This window comes from Enhydra lutris, unplaced genomic scaffold (assembly GCF_002288905.1).
Source record: "Enhydra lutris kenyoni isolate GAN:26980312 unplaced genomic scaffold, ASM228890v2 scaffoldscaffold113, whole genome shotgun sequence".
Taxonomy (NCBI): domain Eukaryota; kingdom Metazoa; phylum Chordata; class Mammalia; order Carnivora; family Mustelidae; genus Enhydra; species Enhydra lutris.
Window position 1 is genome coordinate 154,673 of NW_019154197.1, and position 21,757 is coordinate 176,429.

General features: G+C 37.9%; 1 protein-coding gene across 1 annotated transcript in view; it reads left to right on the forward strand.

Moving 5' to 3' along the window:
* Nucleotides 1-5,418: 5,418 nt before the first annotated feature.
* The window catches only part of LOC111139708 (myosin IIIA), a 240,851-nt gene continuing 224,512 nt past the window's right edge, over nucleotides 5,419-21,757 (forward strand). The window contains exons 1-2 of the mRNA XM_022492055.1: nucleotides 5,419-5,462; nucleotides 20,020-20,204. Coding sequence (XP_022347763.1) covers nucleotides 20,037-20,204 — 168 coding nt within the window. The 5' untranslated portion in view covers nucleotides 5,419-5,462; nucleotides 20,020-20,036. The remainder of the gene's footprint in view (nucleotides 5,463-20,019; nucleotides 20,205-21,757) is intronic.

Genomic DNA, 21,757 nt, shown 5'->3' on the forward strand with positions numbered 1-21,757 from the left:
AAATCCCATCTCCTGCTGTTTTCTGGGGCCACAGTTCTGTGACAAGTTCGCACAACTAGAATCGTTTACGTCTGTCTGGGATATCTTGAGGCCAGACTTCATACTTCGCCTTGCTTCCATCCCACATCTACCTAATCCTGCCTGCAGATTTTACTGAAGGTTTCATGGGGAGACAGAAGAGCTGGTTCCATCCCTCAAGCTCCAGGAAAACGTAATCAAATGTCTCCCGGGCCTCCTTCTTTGCCTAGAATCTTCTCCTAAACTTTTCAGTTCTACTCAGCAGAACAAAGCCCTCAGATGGCTGAATCCAACTTTCCTGGAAGACAGTTCTGCGACCATTTGTTATAAATCAGGCACGGTTCTTGTTGGGGACAGGGAGGATAATGTGTGTGTCCAGGTGTGCCTATCAAGTTATTCCTCCGACAAAAATAGATCTCTTGCAGGGGACAGGAGGAAGGCTGTTGACAGAATAGGGTTCCTTTCTGTGTAATGACAGCCAAGGCAACATTTCAGTGATTCTTACCTCCTTTGCCTTTTCCCACATTCAGTTCTTAAATCTGGCCATCAAAAATCGTTAGGAGCCCCCAAATATTCTTTAATAACTTTCATGGTCAAACACATCTCTTTGACTGGGCATGTGGGCCTTTTGACCAAAGTCACTCATTTTACAGCTTTATCTCCCATGCCTCTCCAGCCATATTGGAGTATTTTGTTTTCCTCCAGGTCTGTTTTTCTGTCTGTCTGATGTGACCTTCTTTCTCCTACTCAGCCTTATGGCTCAAACCAAACACCTCCTCCGAGAAGCCTTCCCTGACTGCTACCCTTTTCTCCTGGCCTGTATCCAACCTCTCAACCCAGATCCACATAGAATTAGAAACTTAATCCTTTGTGCTGCCACAGCCTCCTGCCCTCCCTCTCAAAGAGCATCTGTCATCTCTATAGAGCATTCTTTATCTGTTAAAATCCTGGCGCTTTTCTTAACAATTTCATTGCACTTTTTAAAATATAGTAAAGATACAAACCCTATTTGATCTGCTGCCTTTATTTCTCCCAGAGCACTATTTCTCTTTTTATTTCTGTTGTTTTTTGTTTGTTTTGGTTGATGTTTTCAAGGGGCATACGGCATTATTTAGTTAAATTTGTCAATTGTTTTCCTATATGATTGCTTTTAATCGTAAAATATTTTCCATCCAGAAATTTGATAGATATTGATTTTAATTTTTCTAGACTTCCAGTTTGATTTTCTAAATCTAACTTTTTAATCCTTATTGTAGCTCTCTTGTGCATGGTTTGACACACTGATCTAATTACATATTTGCCTAAAAGCTAGCCAATAGTCCTACAGTCATTTATTGAATAAAATTTTTCTCCAATATTGCTTTTTATGGCTTCAGATCATATGTTAAGTTCTTGTGTCTATTAGCAGACCATAAAGGAAAATAACTGGTAAATTTAACCCAAATCTATCAGGAACTATTTCAGTAGTTTCTTTTGAAAAACAAAAAGGACAGACTGAGAAAGGAAAAGTCCAGTGGATCTGTCTATTTATCAGACTGGGATAGCCAGCTGCAAGAGGAATAGGAAACCATATATCTTCCAAGGCACACTGCAGTTCTAAAGTACCACAACAGACATCTTCTTTGAGTAACTACTACTTGCTTACTCATTGGAAAATAGTATTTTCTAAAACCCTAGATGATCAGAGATTTTAATTTCAGAAATTATATCAGTAAGAATGAAACATCCCATTCTTGCTTGGAAGTTCTAACTCACTTTGATACAGAGAAATGACCTTGATTTTACAACCCAGGAGCAGAGCTTCATGTGAGATGTTTCTGAATATGACATTCCACGTTTATCCAAGGAAGCAAACCCTGGGTTTGTTTTGCAGTCCAACCCTCATGTTGGCTCCTTCATTCCCAGCCCCGCTGGGCTTTGAGTTTATCAAAACTCTGCCTTGTGGTAGACAGTCTCTATGCTGCAACGAGTCCGTAAACTTGACGGTGAGACCACAGGTTTTGTCCTTGATGGTCTTAGGCTGGTTGGATTGTGCATACTTTTCTATTCTTGTGTTACGCCATACTCTTAATTATTATAGCTTACTAATATGTTTTTATTTCATTGTTATAAAAAAAGTTGTCAAACTTTTTGGTCTCGGACCCTCTTTTATACTCTTAAAAATTATTTGAGGACACCAATGAGCTTTCGTTTATGTGTTATGTCTACTGATATTTCCTGTATTAGAAATTACACTGAGAAATCAAAAAATATATTTATTTAAAAATTAATTTAAAAACGCTAGTAAATTCATTGCATGTTAGTATAGATAACATTTTTAATAAAAAATAACTACCATTTCTAAAACAAAAGAAATTTATGCAGCCATCAAAAGAAATGAAATCTTGCCATTTGCGACGACATGGATGGAACTAGAGGGTATTATGCTTAGCGAAATAAGTCCATCAGAGAAAGACAACTATCATATGATCTCCCCGATATGAGGAAGTGGAGATGTAATGTGGGGGGTTTGGGGGGTAGGAAAAGAATAAATGAAACAAGATGGGATCGGGAGGGAGACAAACCATAAGAGACTCTTAATCTCACAAAACAAACTGAGGGTTGGGGGGGCAGGGAGAGGGTGGTGGGGTTATGGACATTGGGGAAGGTATGTGCTATGGTGAGTGCTATGAAGTGTGTAAATCTGGCGAGTCACAGACCTGTACCCCTGGGGCTAATAATACATTATATGTTTATAAAAAAATAAAAAAAATTATTTAAAAAAAAGAAATTTAATGGAAGAAATGGCATTCCTTTATATTCTTGCAAATTTGTTTCATGCTTGGCATGAGAGCAGATATATCTGATTCTGCATTCAATCTCTTGTGATAACACATAAGATGTAGCCACTGGAAAACACGACTGTATACTTGTGAAAGAATGGATACAAAAAAGGAGTGAAAAAAAAAAATCTTAATACTATCATGAAAGCAATTTTGATTTTGTGAAACCCTTGAATGACCTCAAACATCCCAAGGCTGCAGTCTGAGAACCACTGGCCTTAGCTTTTCTAGTTTATGTAGTTTCTCGGATGAATTCTAGAATATTTTTGTGTTTTAATTTAATGTATTTAAAACCTTATCTTTTAAGGATATCCTCTGTCTCCCTAGTTAATAAAATATTTTATAAATACTTCCTGGATAGTTCTGCATTTTTCTTTTTAAATCTACATTTCTCATTTTTTTATTATTCCTAGTCATTTCATATTCTTTGTTGCTATTGTGAATGGGATCCATTTTCCCATTGTATTTTAATTGGTTATTGTTGGCCTATTTTATTTTGTATGTGGGCAGTGGTTATTTTTTTATTATGTTAAATAATATATTTGATAGGCTGGTTTTTAAAGAAGTAACTTAAAATTTTGAGTCTGTGTATGTGTTAGTATTGATATGATATTCTCAATATTCTGAGATAACCTCAGATATCAGATAAGATACACGATATTCTGACAAAAACTCATTGTTCAATTTCTAGATTTCAGAGATCTTTTCTAAGGAAGGATCTTGAATATGCTGAATGCCTTTTTGGCATCTGTTCAAATGATCATGTTTTTTCTTAAGGCAGATGCATTGAGTAGGACTGGATGACCTCTGTTCTCTTCTAGAATTCTCACTTAGATAACATCATCAATGTCAGGCCCATTTACATGATTAACAGAATTAAAGGACATTTTGACTGTGGTTCGCACCTGTTGATGGGAGGAAGGCCTAACTATGTGCACAATGTGGTCAGCATGGATCCATTCGGTGAGCTCAGAACTGTCAGGACAGGGAGGACAGGACCGGCGCAGGACTAGCTAGAGGACTGGTAATTGACGGGAGTCTTCCGGGAGAAGAGCTTCTAGCTTTCATTCAGCCTCACCCCAGGCTCTTTAAAACGCCAAAGTGAATTGGTACCTGGGGGCGACTTCATTAGTCACTTTCCCTTCTCAGGTCTAAAAACCGATGTTTATTTTCAGCCGGGAGCCTGCCGCTGGCTTGAACCCCATAAATTAGGGGAAGTTCTTGGAGGGGTGGGGGTGGAGGGACAGGGGAGACACCGCGCATTAAAACGAGTTGAATTTGTTCCGAGACAATGGGCCCGTCCGGGAAATTCCAGGGATCCGGGGCGCCCCACGGTGGGCGCTGCACTCCCCTTCCCCCGCGTCCCGGGCGCCAGGCGAGGGAGGCGCAGGTCGAGTCTGGGGAGGCCCTCGCAGCCCCCGCCGCCAGCCCACTGCCCTGCGAGGTTCCGAGGCGCAGGTGGCGCGGCCATCCCTCTCGGCGCGCGTGGGGTGCAGCGGGGGCGCGGCGGGGAGGAAGCACGTTCCCGCGCCCCGGGAAGGGAGTAAGCGGGCACCCACTTCCGGCCCAGGTAGGGGTCAGGGCCGCGCCAGTCTGGCAAGGAGCCCGGGGAGGGGGCGGGGCCTGCGCGGCGCAGGAGGCGGAGCCGCATTCGGGCCCCGGGGGTTGGGGGGGGCGTGGAGGGCGCGCCCCGGGCTCCGAGAGTGCGAGGCCAGGGTGCCCGTGCGCTTCCCCACGCCGGCCGGGAGATCTGGAGGGGGAGCGTGAAGGCGGTGCGGAGAGAAGCCGAGGGGAGGACGCACCTCGCCCCGGCGGCCCGGGGGGAACCTGTGGCGCCATGTCGCGCTAGGTCGGCCCCAGGGAGCTCTTGCTCGGGGATGGTTTCTGTAGGAGCAGGTCGGTGGGGCTGGGGGTCCCTGCAACTCCAAACGTCTCTGGAAAGTTTTCTAAGGGGAGAGAAAGGGCAGACCAGAGCACTGTGATCCTTGTTGAGAAATAGGGGAATCCTCCCAGAAACGATGTCGTTTCAACTTGCTAACAGTCCCGTTCTGTTTTCCAGTAGTTTCTACTTTTTGCACCTTGCTGACATTTTCCTAAGAGAAATTTAAAACAAATTTTAAGAGATCATTAGTACTAGGATGGTGATTAGACGTAAGCCTTGAAATAGCTTGTAAGGGCACTAAAATTAAAAAAAAAAAAAAAAAAAAGTTTGAAAATCCGAAGAATACTCATGGGTTTCATTGTGTCTGCAGTTTTCTTGGTGATTGTAATTGCTCTTAAAGCCTTAATTTTTTAATTTTAATTTTAATTTTTATTTTTGTAATTCGCTTTGATCCAGTGACTTTAGATTTGTTTTATGCTGGTATAGGAGATGAAGTGCTTTGTGCTCCGTATTAGTTGTGTAAAAATGCTAAAACGGAGGAAAAAATTGTAGTCCTGCCATAGTGCTTACATGTTTGTAAGTTCATCTTCTAATTATTTTCCCCAGATCCTGGATGCTTATCCCTGTAACACCATGACTTCGCTGTTGTGTGTCACAGGCCCAGGACCGCAGCTGCAGCCTGGACACTTGATGTCTTATATCTGAGCAATATTGTGTTTTACTTTCAGACTTTTCTAAAGGTAGGTGATAAAGTTGACCAGTTTTCTGGGTTTGCTGGAGCCTAAGTTCCAAGTTTTGACAAATAAATGAGGGTCCATGTTATTCATGCCATATTGGTTTTTATTACCTTATAAAAGATAATTGTTTTCAAATGGGAGAACTTAGAGATGTGTAAGATTTCAACGATAACTTGTTTTTTATGAATATATTGATGTGAGGTCTAGCGTGTGTGAAAAATTACTCTCATTTGTCTTAGTCCTTTTTTATTATTGTTGGTGGGAGGAAAAAGTCCAAAATGAAAGATTAAACTTGATGGTCTTTAATACCAGCTTGGTATATCAATTTGTGGAGATTGTGGTCACATCACAAAAGGAGATAGCATTGTCTTGCCTTCCTTTTTCAACTGTATCTTTACGGCCACAATTTTTTGGGCAAGTGTTTGAAAAATAACTTTTCTCTGCCAAATCCAAAATATTTGAAGGTCCACTAGTTGCTACTAATAGTTTTGTGAACAAGTATTTGGAAGTACAAATCTACTTTATAGTATATGAATGTAGATTATATAAAGTTTTGATGTAACAATGTTTTTATCATTTTAATGATTTCTGTAATGTCAGTGCTCTAAACTTTTCATTTTCATTTTCTTTTCATTTCCACCTTTTTTTTTTTTTTTAAACAAAGATCCCTTCATTAATCTTTCCCCTGGAGCTATAATTTGAAAGACTGTATCTAAGAAGCAAACCCCCTTTCCTTGGTAATAGGAAACAAACTCAGTTATCCATTAGAGAGTAAATAGATTTCCAATAGACTTTCAAAATAAGTCACAGAAGACCTTTTACCATTTTGGGGACACACAGGGAGTCAGGAGCCTCTACCTGGGGAGCATTACTCTTCTGAACTAAAATAATCCATCATTGAACAGCAGCTTTCTACCATGGGCTTTGACCTGGTCTTTTGCTTGACTCCACCATTCACCAGCATTTTGACCTTAAAAACTCTGTCTAGGGCGCCTGGGTGGCTCAGTGGGTTAAAGCCTCTGCCTTCGGCTCAGGTCATGATCCCAGGGTCCTGGGATCGAGCCCCGCATCTGGCTTTCTGCTCAGCAGAGAGCCTGCTTCTCTTCCTCTCTCTCTGCCTGTCTCTCTGCCTACTTGTGATCTCTGTCTGTCAAATAAATAAATAAATAAATAATCTTTAAAAAAAAAAAACAAACAAAAAAACTCTGTCTAATCCCAGGTTGCGGGTTACAGTAATGCCTTTCTGGAATGTTTCTCATTAAGTTTTTTTTTTTTTTTAAAGATTTTATTTATTTGACAGAGATCACAAGTAGGCAGAGAGGCAGACAGAGAGAGGGGAAAGGGAGCAGGCTCCCTGCTGAGCAGAGAGCCGGATGCGGGGCTCCATCCCAGGACTCTGGGATCATGATCGGAGCCGAAGGCAGAGGCTTTAACCCACTGAGCCACCCAGGCACCCCAAAAGGAGAAGCAGGCCTCCCACAGAGCCGGGAGCCCAATGTGGGGCTTGATCCCAGGACCCTGGGATCATGACCTGAGCTGAAGGCAGACACTTAATGACTGAGCCACCCAGGTGCCTCTCATTAAGTCTTAAATGACATAATGCTTATAAAGTTATAAGCATAGTAGGCACCTGGCATATTGCAGTCAGTCAGAAAAATGCTAGCTGCTGTTAGTTTCCATTTTCCTGAGCTCTGAGGATGATTCCACCATGTGGTTAGGTTTTTGTCCATTGTCCATTTCTTGCAAAGAACAGAAAACCTCATGTAGAAGTCATAAGGCAATAGCTTAAAAGCTGAATTTGGTCTTGAGATATGTTGATTTGGGTGAGCTCATCACTTAAAAATAATTGAATACTTTAAAATCATTTACCAATATTTTAATTTTCTTTTAAAGATTTTGCTTATTTATTTGAGAATGAGTGAGAGAGAGAGAGAGAGCAAGCACAAGCTGGGGGAGGGGCAGAGAGAGAGGGAGAAGCAGACTCCCCACTGAGCAGGGAGCTGGATGCAGTGGGGTGGGGGACTCGACCCCTGGGATTATGGGATCATGACCTGAACCAAAGGCAAACGCTTAACTGACTGAGCCACTCAGGCACCCTTCATTTACCAATATTTTTTAAATTAGTACTTTTTATATAAGTTCCCAGAGTTCTAGCTTTTCCTGAAAAACAGTTACAAGGTAGAGCTTACAGCTGCTAGCTGCTGAAGCCAGCAGGTGGTTGGCCCATTTTGGATGGGGGGCCTACACCGTCCAGGTTTCACAAGGTCACTCTCTGCCTGTACTTCCTCCCACCTGCTTCACTCATTTATTTCACATCTCAAACATTTCAGGTTATGATTTCGGACTTAGAGAATATGCCTTACTAATTTGGGTAATTCTGTGGCCAAAACCATAATCCAACTTTTTTCCTTTAAAAAGGAGTACAGTAGTCCTGTATCACAATTTATAAAGCATTTCCTTATTTGATACTTAAATCAACTCAGAAATAGTTCAGACACGCATTTTCATTGCATTTTATGGCTGTGGACATTGAAGCTTATAAGTTTGTTTGAAAACTAAAGATAGTGTTCTGATGACTTAAAGTTGTTTTAGGTTTTTATTAATGCCACATTTTATTTTATTTTAGATTTTATTTATTTGTCAGAGAGACAGAGAGAGAGAGAGCACAAGTGGGGGAGCAGCAGGCAAAGGGAGAAGCAGACTCCCCGCTGAGCAAGGATTCCTAACGTGGAACTTGATCCCTGAACCCTGGGATCATGACCTGAGCCAAAGGCAGACACTTAACCAACTGACCCAGTCAGGCATCCTACTAATGCCACTTTTTAACTATGGGGAAATTTGCTAGGAAATGATAGCCTTTCTTTTGGTTTCAGCATTTATTTTAAGCGGGTACTTTTATCCCCATAATTACAAACTAAGGAAAGGGGTGGTAGAGAGAATACATGTATGGAAGTGCATCAGTAGTCTTTGTTTTCTCTCTCGACAGAGCATCTTTAAGCAGATTGAAGGGAACACAACATTGATTATGGCTGATTCAAAACAGACCATATATATAACTAGACAAAGGTCTGTTTTAAGCTATACTTTATTACCTATGTTATTGGAAAGCTGAAAGGGGTATGTGTCTAGTTCATCGGATCTACAGTTAAGTTAGACCAGAGATTTCTGTGAGTGTGTTTTAAAATTCTGTAAGAGGAGATACCCCAAATTTGTGTGATGATTCAGCCTGTTCTGCAAAGTTGTTTTATATGGCAAGCACACTTTTCAGTGGGCTTCTTTTAACCAGGGAGGCTTTATTACTTTCACATCATGCCAAGAGGATAATCGGACAATAAAAGCAGGGGTAGTTCATTTGTGGCTGTAGTAACTGTATGTGATCTTCATGGTATATGTACCAGAGAAGGTCAGGCCAGCCAGGCAGAGGGTTTGGGGAAGCAGCTAGGCCAAGACAACAGGACCTCCTGTGGCAGACAAGACTTTACGGTGTCCTAAGACCTGTCAGAAGGCAGAAGACACAGGGAGTGGTGAAGAAAAACTTGGGGTGAGTTTAGGGGTATCAGAAAGAGCCAGATGTTCAGGGTCTGGGGAAGGCAGTAGGGATATGGATGTTGAAGGCTTGTGAGCAAGAAAATAATGTGATCTGATTTTCTGTTTTGAGATCATTCTGGCTGCCCTGTGGAGAGGGACAGCTTAGGTAGCTGACCTGTTGACCTTCCAGTATGTTTTTTCTGTCAGAGGCAGGAGTTCCTTTGGAATCTAACTTAAACTTTATGTGGGGAAGTTGAAAGAGCTTGGTGGAAGTGAGTGCGTGAAGGGAAGGATCCTTCAATAATGTTCTGCAAATATATATGATGAGTATTTTTTTAAAAGTAAGAACCGAGGTATTACAATATCGCTTGGCTTTGAGTAAAGCCACCTGCTACTTTCTTTATAGAATGGTATTTTGAGGTTCTCATGTTTAATGTAGGTATTTGGCATGTATATCTATCTTAAAAGTCTGAAGTTATTATTTCTAAGTGCCTCTTTAACCATATAAGGAATTTAGGAACATTGAAATCCTATTGGCACTTTTCATTATTTGTCATTATTATTCATTTTATTCATTATTATTCAATTCATTATTATTATCATTCATTATTATGTATTATTTGTCCTGCAGGCAGTGCTGGTTTAGATTTATACACATGCGTAACAGTTTCTTTGCTGTTTTTGGCAATTCAGACTTTTCTTGTGGATCATTATTATTCTTGAAAGGTATCCTATACACGTGCTCTTTCTCAGGGGTCGTTATTGTTAAACACAAATTTTTTTTGGTGAAAAATGAATTTATCTTGCAAGATACTTTTGTGGATATTTTTGTTTATTTTTAGATTAACAATTATTTTCTTTCATTTGAGTGTGTATATATATATATTTTGAATATATCATACTTCCGCTTTCTACTGAAATATCAGCCATCAAGGGGCACCTGGAAGGCTGTCAGCTGAGTGTCTGACTCTTGATTTCTGCTCAGGTCATGATCTCAGGGTCTTGGGATCGAACCCTGTGTGGGGCTCCCTTCTCAGCAGGGAGTCTGCTTGTCTCCCTTTCCCTTTGCCCCTCCCCTAGCTGTCTGTCTGTCTGTCTGTCTCTCTCTCAAATAAATAAATCTAAAAAAAAGGAAATATCAGCAGTCATTCTAATTGTTTTCCTCTACACGTAATATATCATTTCTAGTTGGTTGGTTTTAAGAGCTTTTGTCTTTGATGTTCCATGGTTTTACTGTGGTGTGTGTCTAACTGTGGATTTCTTTTTATCTGCCCTACTTGAGCTTCCTAACTCTGAGTGTTCACACCTTTCACCTATTTGGGAAAACTCTCAGCCATTACCTGTGGCTTTTTCTCCATTCTCTCTAGTCTCTCCTCAGATGGATTGGATGTGTTGGACTGAGTCAGTCTGGAAAACAGTTAATACCAGATACTTCAACAGGGAATTTCAGATGGTGTTCTGGTCTGAATGTTTGGGTCCTTCCAAAATTCCTGTGTTGAAATCCTGACCACCAGGGTGTTGGGAGGTAGGGTCTTTGGAGGCCTTTTTTCGGAAAGCATAAGGTCTTCTAGGCTAATCCATGTTGCAGCATGTGTCAGAATGTCCTTGCCCTTCTAAGGCTAAGTAATATTCCATTGTAGATCCATACAGCATTAATGCATGTCGTCCATTGATGGACATGTGGCTTTCTCCTGCTTTTGAGCTACTGAGAGTAATACAGCTATGAACATGAATATGCATATATCTCTTTGAGAACCGTCTTTCTGTTCTTTTAAATATATAACCAAAGTAGAATTGTTGTTAATTCTGTGTTTTTCTGAGTAACCACTATCCCATTTTCCACAGCAAATGTACTAGTTTACGTTCCCACCAGCAATGTTCAAGAGTTCCAATTTCTCCCAACCTCAACAACACTTGTTTTCTGTGTTTTTTATAATAGCTATCCTAATGGGTATGAAGTGGTATTTCATTATGGTTTCAATTTGCATTTTCCTAATGATTAGTAGTGATGAGCGTCATTTCATTTGCTTATTGGCCATTTGTGTATCTTTTTGGACAAGTATCTATTCATGTTCTTTGCCCATATTTTAAATTGGGTTATTTTGTTGTCCTTTAGGAGTTCTTTTTACATTCTTGTTAACCCTTTATATAATATATGACTTGCAAATATTTTCTTCTGTCTGTAGGTTGTCTTTTCACTCTGTTGATAGCATCCTTTGATGCACAAGAGTTTTTAATTTTTATTAAATCCAGTTTATCTGTTTTTTTCTGTTGCCTGTGTTTGAGTGTCAGATCCAAGAAATCACTGCCAAATCCACTGCCAAGAAGCTTTTCCCCTATGTTTTCTTCTAAGTACTACAGTTTTACCTCTTAGGTTTAAGTCTTTGATACATTTAGGGTTAATTTTTTGGATCTTTCTTAATTTTTAAAGCTTTATTTACTTGAGAAAGAGCGAGAGAGCAAGCATGCATGGGGGGAGGGGCAGAGGAGGAGGAGAGAGAGAGATTCCCAATCAGACTCCCTGCTGATCCCAGAACCTGATGTGGGGGGGGGGCATTAATTTTTTGTATATGGTATAACAGAAGAATTCAGCTTATTCTTTTACATGTGGTTATCCAGTTCTCTTAACACCAGTTGTCGAAAAGATTGTTCTTTCCCTATTTAATGATCTTGGCAGTCTTGTTGAAAATCATTTGATCATATATATGAGGTTTTATTTCTGGGTTCTCTAATTTATTCTTTTGGTCTATGTATTTGTCTTTCTGCCAGGATCACACTGTTTTGATTACTGTAACTTTGAAGTAAGTTTTGGAATCAGGAAGTGTGAGACCTCCAACTTTATCCTTCTTTTTAGGATTGTTTGGGTTATTTGAGATTCTTTCAGATTCCATATGATTTTTAAGATGGATTTTTTTTTCTATTTCTTTTTGGGATTTTGATAGGGAATGCATCTGTAGATTGGGGTAGTGTTGACATCTTAACAATATCAAGTCTTCCAATATGTGAACACAGGTTGTCTCTACATTTCTTTGTGTCTTGTTTAATTTCTTTCAACAGTACTTTATAGTTTATACTGTACAAGTCTCTTGCCTCCTTGCTTAACTTTATTCCTAAGTATTCTATTCTTTTTGGTGCTATTGTAAAGAGAATTGTTTTCTGGATTTCCTTCTCAGATTCATTGTTATGTATAGAAATGAAACTGACTTAATATCTCACAGCTTTTCTGAATTCATTGGTTAGCTCTTAGAGTCTTTTTGTGGCTTCTTTAGGGTTTTCTGCATATAAGATCAAGTCATCTGTGAATAGAGAAATAGAGATAATTTTAAACGTCCCTTCCAATTTGGATTTTTTTTACTTTTGTTATGGGAAGGCTTTATTCTTTTTTTTTTTTAGTTTAATTTTATTTACATTCAATTAATTAACATATAGTGTATTATTAGTTTCAGAGGTAAAGTTCAGTGATTCGTCAGACTTATATAATACCCAGTGCTCATTATATCACGTGCCCTTCTTAATACCCATCGCCCAGTTACCCCATCCCCCCACTTCCTTCCCCTCCAAGAACCCTCAGTTTGTTTCCTATAGTTAAGTGTCTCTTGGTTTGTCTCCCTCTCTGATTTTATCTTGTTTCATTTTTCCCTCTCTTCCTCTATGCTTGTCTGTTTTGTTTCTTAAACTCTGCATGAGTGCAATCATATGATAATTGTCTTTCTCTGACTGACTTATTTTGCTTAGACTGATACCCTCTTCCATCCACATCATTGCAAATGGCAAGATTTTTTTTTGATGGCTAATATTACATTTTATATATATACCACACCTTCTTTATCTATGGATGTCTTTTCTTTTTCTTGACTACTTGCTCTGGCAAGGACTTCTGGTACTGTGTTGAATAGAAATGGCAAAAGTAGGCCTCCTTACCTGTTCCTGTGCTAAGAGGAAAGGCTGTCAGTCTTTCACCAATGAGTGTGATGTTTGCTATGGGTTTTTCATACATGGCCTTTATTATGTCCAGGGAATTTTCTTCTATTCTTCGTTTGAGGTTTTTTTTTTTTTAAATCTTAAATAAATATTAAATTTTATCAAACACATTTTTGCATCAATTTAAATGAACATTTTTTACCCTTTATTTTGTTAATATCATGTATTACATTGATTGATTTTCATATATTGAACCATTCCTGCATTCCAGGACTAAATCCCACTCGGTCATCATGTATGATCCTTTGAATATGCTATTGAGACCCTTTGAATACGCTGTTGAAGTCAGAGTGGTGGTATTTTATTTGAAGATTTTTGTATCAGTGTTTATTGGAATATTGGTATTCTTGCAATGTCCTTGCCTGGCTTTGGTATCAGGGTAAAGCTGGACTCATAGAACGAGTTAGGCAGTGTTCACTCCTCTTAAATTTTTTGGAAGTTTAAGAATTCTTAGTCCTCATTTGTTAGGAGTTTAAGGTGTTAAATTTTGTTTAAGGTGTTAACTTATCCTCAGTGTTTGGTAGAATTAACCAGTATATCTACGTGGTCCTGAGCTTCTTTTGCTGTTGAGAATTTTTTTTTTTTTAAGATTTTATTTATTTATTTGTCAGAGAGAGAGAGAGCAAGCACAGGCAGGCAGAATGGCAGGCAGAGGCAGAGGGAGAAGCAGGCTCCCTGATGATCAAGGAGCCCAATGTGGGACTCGATCCCAGGACACTGGGATCATGACCTGAGCCGAAGGCAGCTGCTTAACCAACTGAGCCACCCAGGCGTCCCTGCTGTTGAGAATTTTGATGACTGATTCAATCTCCTCACTAGTTATAGGCCTATTCAGATTTTTAATTTTTTCATGATTCAGCCTTGGTAGCTTGTGTGTTTTTAGGAATTTGTCCATTTCATCTATTTTATCCATTGTGTGGGCATGTAATTTTTCCTAGTTCAATCCTTTCTATTTTTATGAAATTAGTAGTAATGCCCCCTCTTCCATTTCTGGTTTTGCTTATTTGTTTCTTCTCCTTTTTTTTTTTTCTTTCTAACTAAATGTTTGTCGATTTTGTTTATCTTTTGAAGAACAAACTCTTGGCTTTGTTGATTTTTTTCTGTTGTTTTTGTCTTTTCTGTTTATTTATCACTGCTCTAGTATTTATTATTTCCTTTTCTTTTGGGTTTAATTTGTTCCTCTTCCTTTAATTTTAGTTTTAGGGTATAAAATTAGGACTTGAGATTTTTCTTTTTTTAACATAATATTTATGTTTAACATAAATATTATGTTAAATTTAACATAAATTTGCCTCTTCACACTGCTTTTGCTGTATCCCTTAAGTTTTGCTATGTTGTAGTCTCATTTGCTTCAAGATATTTTCTAATTTTCCTTGTGATTTCTTAGAGGACTTATTAATTTAATGGTGTGTTGTTTAATTTCCATGTATATATCAATTTTCCAGTTTTCCTTTGGCTGTTGATTTCTAGTTCCATCATGTTCCGACTGAAAAAGGTATTTTGTATATTTTCAGCCTTTTAAATTTTATTAAGACTTGTTTTGTGGCCAAACATGTGGTTTATCTTGGAGAATGTTCCATCTACACTTGAGAAAAATGTGTATTCTGCTGTCGTTAGATGGACATTCTGTATGTGTCTTTTAGATCCATTTGGGCCATAGTGTTGTTCAAGTGCTGTATTTCCTTACTGGCCTCTGTCTCTTTGTTTTACCTGTTATGGAAGGCAACGTATTGAAGTTTCCTGCTATTATAGTAGAGCTGTTTATTTCTCCTTCAATTACATCAGTGTTTATTTTATATATTTTGGAACTTTGATGTTTTGTGCATATATATTTATAATTGTTATATCTTCTTGGTGAGTTAATCCTTTTATCATTATGTAATGTGTAGCATCCTTCACTTCAACCCGAAGGACTCTCTTTAGCAATTCTTGTAGGACAGATCTAGTGGCAATGAACTCCCTCAGCTGTTATTTATTTGGGGAAGTGTTAATTTCTTTCTCATATTTGAAGGACACTTTTGCTGCATATAAAATTCTCAGTTGACAAGTCTTTCTTTCAGCACATTAACTGTGTTGTCCCACTACCTTCTGACTTACAAGATTTCTGCTGGGAAATCTTGTAAATGGTGAGTTGCTTTTCTTTTGCTGCCTTCAAGATTCCTTCTTTGTCTTTGTCTTTCGACAAAGTGTGTCGAAAGTATGTCTCAGTGTGGGTTTCTTGGGATTTATCTTTGCAGTTTTGGAGGCCTCTTAGGTTTGTAGATCCATCTACTTGAATTTGTATATCCATGTCTTTTACTTAAATTTATGATGTTTTCAGCCATCATTTCTTCAAATATTCTCCTTATCTCATTCTTTTTCTTTTTCTTCTTCTTCTTCTCTTACTCGTAATGCTTATATTGGTCCTCTTGATGGGATCTCATGAGTCCCTTAGGCTCTGTTCATTTTTCTACATTTCTTTTTCTTTTTTTCCCCTCAGACTTGATAATTTCAAATTACTTGGCTTTAAGTTTGTTGGTTTTCTTCTGCCTGTGCAAGTCTGTTATTAAACTTGTCCAGGGAATTTTTCAATTCAATTATTTTAATTTTCATATCTGGAATTTCTGTTTGGTTCTTTAAAAAAAAACAAAAACTTCTGTCTCTTTGTAGGTACTTTCAAGTGTTCTGTCTATCACTGGTCTCTGAAAAAAGCTTGCATCGGATGACATTCTTTCTTTCTTAATCATTTTATTGAATTCATTGGTAAAATCACCTGAAAATTTTCTGGTTACTGTGTTCTATTCATTTCTATCCAATATTCAACAAGTACTTATTGAGTACTTCTGTGCCTGTCACGGGTTTAGAGTCTTTGGGATATATCAGTGAACAACCTGGATAAAATTTCAGTGCTCATGGGCTTAAATTCTAGTAGTATAGAAAACCAATAATTAAAACATAATAAACCGGAAGTGTTGTAGCATCAAGGAGATAAAAAATGTTATGAAAATATAGTGGGGAAAGAGGGACCAGGAGTTTGGAGATAGGATAGGGTGGAGGGGGGTAAGGTGGCATTTTAAACAGGGTGGTTAGGTTAGGATAAGACTTACTGAGGATGTGATGGCTGATGCAAGAATTAAAGAAAGTGAGGAAGTAAGCAACATGGATATCTAGAGAAAGAGCATTCCAGGCAGAGGGAAAACATAGCCCAAAGGGAGATCAGCCCTGCTGTGTTTTAGAATGAGCATGAAGTCAGTTTGGTTATTTTAGTAAAGAAGAATGGAAGAAAGGTTTACAAAAGCAGTCAAAATAAGTGTTAATATGACTGATAAGATCCTGAAGTAAGATACTTTTTTCATTGTAATATAGTCTTTTTTTAATCATGAAAAAAACCCCTCAGCAGCTCAATACATAGTAAATCAATTCAAAAAGATGATTTTTCATTTTTTAAATGTAGCTTTTAAAATGGAAGCTTAAATGTATTTTTTAAAATTTTTAATGTAGCTTTTAAATTTTTAAATGTAGCTTTTAAAATTTTTGAATTATGGTAAATACATATGTCAAAATATATATATAATATATACTATAATACATAATGTACATACATGTGTACAAAATATGTACTTACTGTATATATGCCAAAAAGATATTTAGCATATATGATCATATAATTAAGAAGTTATTCATTTTTATGAGCTAGAGAATTATTTTTTATTCCGTGAGTGGTAAAGGACTAGAAAAAATAAGAACGATCATTGCCATGTAGGATGCAACCTACTATAATCATTAAATAATCGTTTGTTTACTAACTGATATTTTATTCTTAATAATAACCTATCAGTACTGGAAAAAGTACAGCGTAAAATTCAGAAGACTTGTTTCTATTCTAAGGTTTTGAATTCTTTAATGTTTAATTCTGAGGATGTCATTTTAGACTTCATTTCATCTACTTCTTGGGAGTTTTTTTTCTTTTAAATGACATTTGACTAAGTGTATTCTGTTTCCCAAACACCTGGGCTTTAGTTATTCTGTGATTATTGTTTTATAATTTTTTATAATATAACAATGCACTGCTTTAAATGTTTATCTTACTGAGAATTGTTAAAGAGGAAATTATGTTTTGGACAAACTTCCATTCATGTTTAATGTCCAGCTCCAATCCTGCTTATTTTCTGTATCTTTTTATGATCACTCCAGAATTAATTGCTTCTTCACCTGGGCTTCTATAGCACTTTAAGCTTGTTTCCATTATCTGTCACTTTTCATAATATTACTTACATATATCTATCTATGAGTTGACTATCTTTGTATCCCCAAGACTCTAACATACTCTGCATACATTAGGTATTCAGTCATTTTATGTCTGTATATTTAAATACCAATAGTTAATTCCTAACAATTAATGTCGCAGAAATTAAAATCATGTTGAATAACTCTACCACTTGAAAAGCAGTATTCCGTATAATGAATGTCTCTTGTGGGTAAAAATGCTTATTTCAGGCATTTAACAAGATTTAATTTGGTCTTTTGGTCTAACTTTTACATTATATGGATGGCATAAATGCTTATTTGCATGATTCAAGTACATAGATGTAAGAAGTAGTTATCATGTTACTGATTGTGAAATCACTAAAGGCGATGATTATTACTGATTACCTCCTACTTATTCCATTGCATTTTGGATCAAAGGCACAAATTTTAGAAAGATTAAGTGTTCTGAGAACTATTCATGAGGGTGTTTTTATGTAGTGATGTAATTTTTAGAGCCATTCATAGCCATTTGTGAGATGATGTGCCCTTAAGTATAATGAATCAGAACATGATCCTTATTTTGTTTAGAATTTCAAAATTCTTTCCTGCTCTCCCTAATCCTTATTTTTTTGCTAGGCGTTATTCTGGGAATGGCAGTTATGGTAGTAAAAATAAAGCCTATACTCTTTTGTAACTTTATGTAGGTTGGTCAAGAAAGGCCCTCCTAAGAAAGTGATGTTTTAGCCAGGATCTGCAGGCTGAGAAGGAACTGAAGAAACAGACTAGTTGAGGCCAAAGAGCAAAAATCGATGATAGAATCAATGAGAATGAATTCATGTTTGATGCACATTGGTTTGTAGTCTTCAGGATGAGAAGTTTGTAGTTTTAAGGAGTTTATTGTTGCTTTTGTCTTTTCAGTACTTACTAAGTACGGGCATCATTTGGGAAATTTTGTGCAATGGGATAGAGAATAAAGAGGAACAATTTGAGGACAGAATAATGTGAGAACAGAGATCGCTGTGAAATAATGAGAAAGGAATAGACAAACCAGGGAAACACAGTAGGACTTCTAGGTAGTGTCCAGGGTCTACTTGTAGGTTTGTTATTCTGAATTTGAAGTGAAACCAGTCAATATGGTTGTGTAGTTTTTGTCTAGCTATAGTCACGGGTGTGAGGACATGTAGGGTTTAATCAGACTTGGCTTTTTTTATTCTGGGAGACTGATGGCGGAGAAAGAGGAACAAGAGAGTTAAGGGTATTTGCAAGGAAATCATAGTAATTCAAGCTATAGAATTTATGCTGGGAAGAAGCAAATGAAGAAGGAATGAAAAATGAACAGGTTGATGGCTATAAAGAGAGGACTCAGTGGATCAGTGGTGTAGCTGAGATACAAAATTGTGGTTAGACCGATGAATTTCATGGGCTGACATTATTATGTAGCAATGATACCTATTTATTAAAAGATACGTTTCTGCATGTATGCGTACACATACAAGCACAACTGCACACAACTTTTTAACACCAAAGATAGTGAGCGTTTACACAGATAATTGAAAAAAATGTAAGGGCCACCAGAAGTTGTGGGAGCCCCTTCTGTTACTTTTTTTTTGTTTTTTGTTTTGGTAATTCTATATAAATTGTTGAATATAATATAGGAAGAACATAGAAGGTTAAAAACATTACTGGGAAGTCAAGAAACCTGGGATCTTATTTCAGGTCACATATAACATCTGCTTTTAAAAGTCACCTGACCTCATTGGCTGTATTCTAATTATCTCAGCACTGTGCCAGGTGTAGGGCATATTGTAAGATCGGATAAACAGGGTAGAGTGCTACGTGAGTATAGGGTTGGACATGCAACCCACATGGGATGGAGAGTGGTCGCATTCAGAGGTAATGACTAATAAGCCAAGAGCTAAAAGATAAGAAGGTGTTGGAATTTAGTAAAGAAACCACAGGCAGATGTGGGAGGGATTCATGTCTACTAAGATTGTTAAGCAAGAAAGAAATGAATTTAAATGATCCCGAGTGACTGGTGTGTAGTATCCGGGAAAAAAAGAGTTGAGACATGAAGCTAGGACATTAAGCGAGGGCCATACTTTAAAGGATCTGGTAGGTTGTGTTAAATTTCATCCTAAAAGTAGTATGAGAATCTGGGTGGCTCAGTCAGTTAAGCATCTGATTTTGGCTCAGGTCGTGATCCTAGAGTCCTGGGATTGAGCCCCACTTTGGCTTCCCTGCTCGGCGGGGAGACTGCCTCTCCCTCTCCCTCTGCCTGCTGCTCCCCCTGCTTGTGCTCTCTCTCTCTCTTTCTCTCTGTCAAATAAATAAAATATAAAAAAAAACAAAAAACAAAAAGCCAACTCCTAAAAGCAATATGAGGGGACCCATTGTTGGGTTTTACATAGAGGAGACACATAATCACTTCAAAGTGTAGGATTTGCCTTAACAAAATTGAATTTTATCATCTCTATGGTTAATTTTAATTTTTTTATTCATTGTATTAATATCTGAATATAAAGCAGTATATCAAAGTGATTTAAATATGTGCCTCTTATTTTAATATGAGAAGAATGAAGAGCAATTAATATGGGACTGTATTAAACGTAGAAATAAAGCCCTGTTTACAAAGGATTATTAAACTCATATTGATCTGTTTGCAAAAAGAATTGAAATTAAAATTTTCTGTAATTCTGAGTACATTTGGTTACTGCTGTGTATTTTCTATCATGTCAGTGAAATGTTAGATATTTTCCCATGAGTTTATGTGTGTGATTTAATATCCCAAATCAAATGTAGCTGAAACTATACTTTTTCTCTCTAGGGATTTAGACTTGTGAGATGCTTCCATTAACTGGAAAAACAATCATCTTTGATAACTTTCCTGATCCTTCTGATACATGGGAAATCACCGAAACAATTGGCAAAGGAACTTACGGGAAAGTTTTTAAAGTGTTGAATAAGAAAAATGGCCAAAAAGCAGCAGTGAAAATTCTGGACCCGATTCATGTATGTCACATTATTTTTCAGTTTTTTCCTACGAATTAACTTTGTTTTTATTTGTACTAAAGAGTTAAAAAGTCTACAGTAACTTTATTGATTTGTCACAATGTCAATTGCCATTGAAGAAAATGTAAAAAAAAAAAGTCTGTTAGGCTTTTCTTGTTATATACACTTAACACATACAGTAGGGACCAATAAATATTTAATTGAACAAATATGTAATACAAATAAGTAAATGAATAAATACAACTCTTAATAGCTCGGCAGTTGATTTAATGTTATTTTAGATTTCAAACAGGTTGTAAGAACAGACTCAAGGGTCTAGAAGTCATTCTCAGATGTCATCTTGGCCAGATCTCTTTTTCTTCCTGCTTTTATTGAGGCTTCAGGCAGAATATCTCTTAAGCTAACCCAGAAATAATTTATGTTAAATTATATTTCTCTCAGAGATAGGAAATTAATTTTCAGGTTTGCTGAAATGTTTCTAAGCAGAAATGGTATTCCCTTATAATCAGGGTCAGTTTCCTTGTGAAGAACTGAAATTTCATGTGTAGTCTTTTGGCCTCTGTAAGTGATGCCCCAGTAGGGGTACTCTTTTTGCTTTTTTTGGAATAGCAGTTGTGATAAGGGAATCTTCTAGGCTTTTTTGGGGGGGGGGCTTGAAGAGTGTAAAGAAGTTGATGAGTTCCCCTCCTGCCCCCCCCCCTTTTTTTTTCTGGGAATGAGAACTGGCTGTTTTGGAACATTTTCAGCTCCTGGGAAATATGTAGCTCCCCCGCAGCACTTGGGTGAGCCAAAAGGAGGTCAGTGATCCCATAATCCCTGAACTTCTATTGAGAGCGGTTTCTCCAGTTACCTGACCCTTGCACACATGATGGGGTGACATGATGTGTTTGGGAAGGACATGGGACTCCTGGTCCTTGTCATAGCTCTTACACTAACAAACTGTAGGACTCTGCAAAAGGTCTCCAGGATTGCACTTTCTGTTTTTGATTGTTTATTCCTACTAAACCCATTATAACTACAGCGTTTCATATTATTTTGAGCAGAGGAGAGGGAGAGTAGGGGTTTATTTTCAAGCAATAAATTACATACGCTGGGGGAAGAAAAAGAGAGAGACAGCTATGTCCAGACTTAACTGATGCTGAATGTTTTCATATTCCCCTATTGGAAAGTTCTCACCATTTTTTAAAAGATTTTGTTTATTTGTTTATTTGAAAGAGAGAGAGAGAGCGAGCATGAGCGGGATTAAGGGTGGGGGGAGGGGCAAAGGGAGAAGGAAACACCCCACTGAGCAGGGAGTCTGACATGGAGTTCTATCGCAGGACCCCAAGATCATGACCTGAGCCAAAAGCAGATGCTTAACCAATTGAGCCACCCAGGCAGTCCTTACCATTTAAACTGAAGGACGAGAGACACAAATACAAATGAAGCTGTACCAGAGTGACTGTACCTATCTCCTCTGGTCTTTGCAAGTAGAGGTTGGGGTTCATGATGGCAAAAGAAAGGGCTCCAGCCGGATCCCATGTCTGGTGCCATAACCAGCGTGTCTCTCCCAT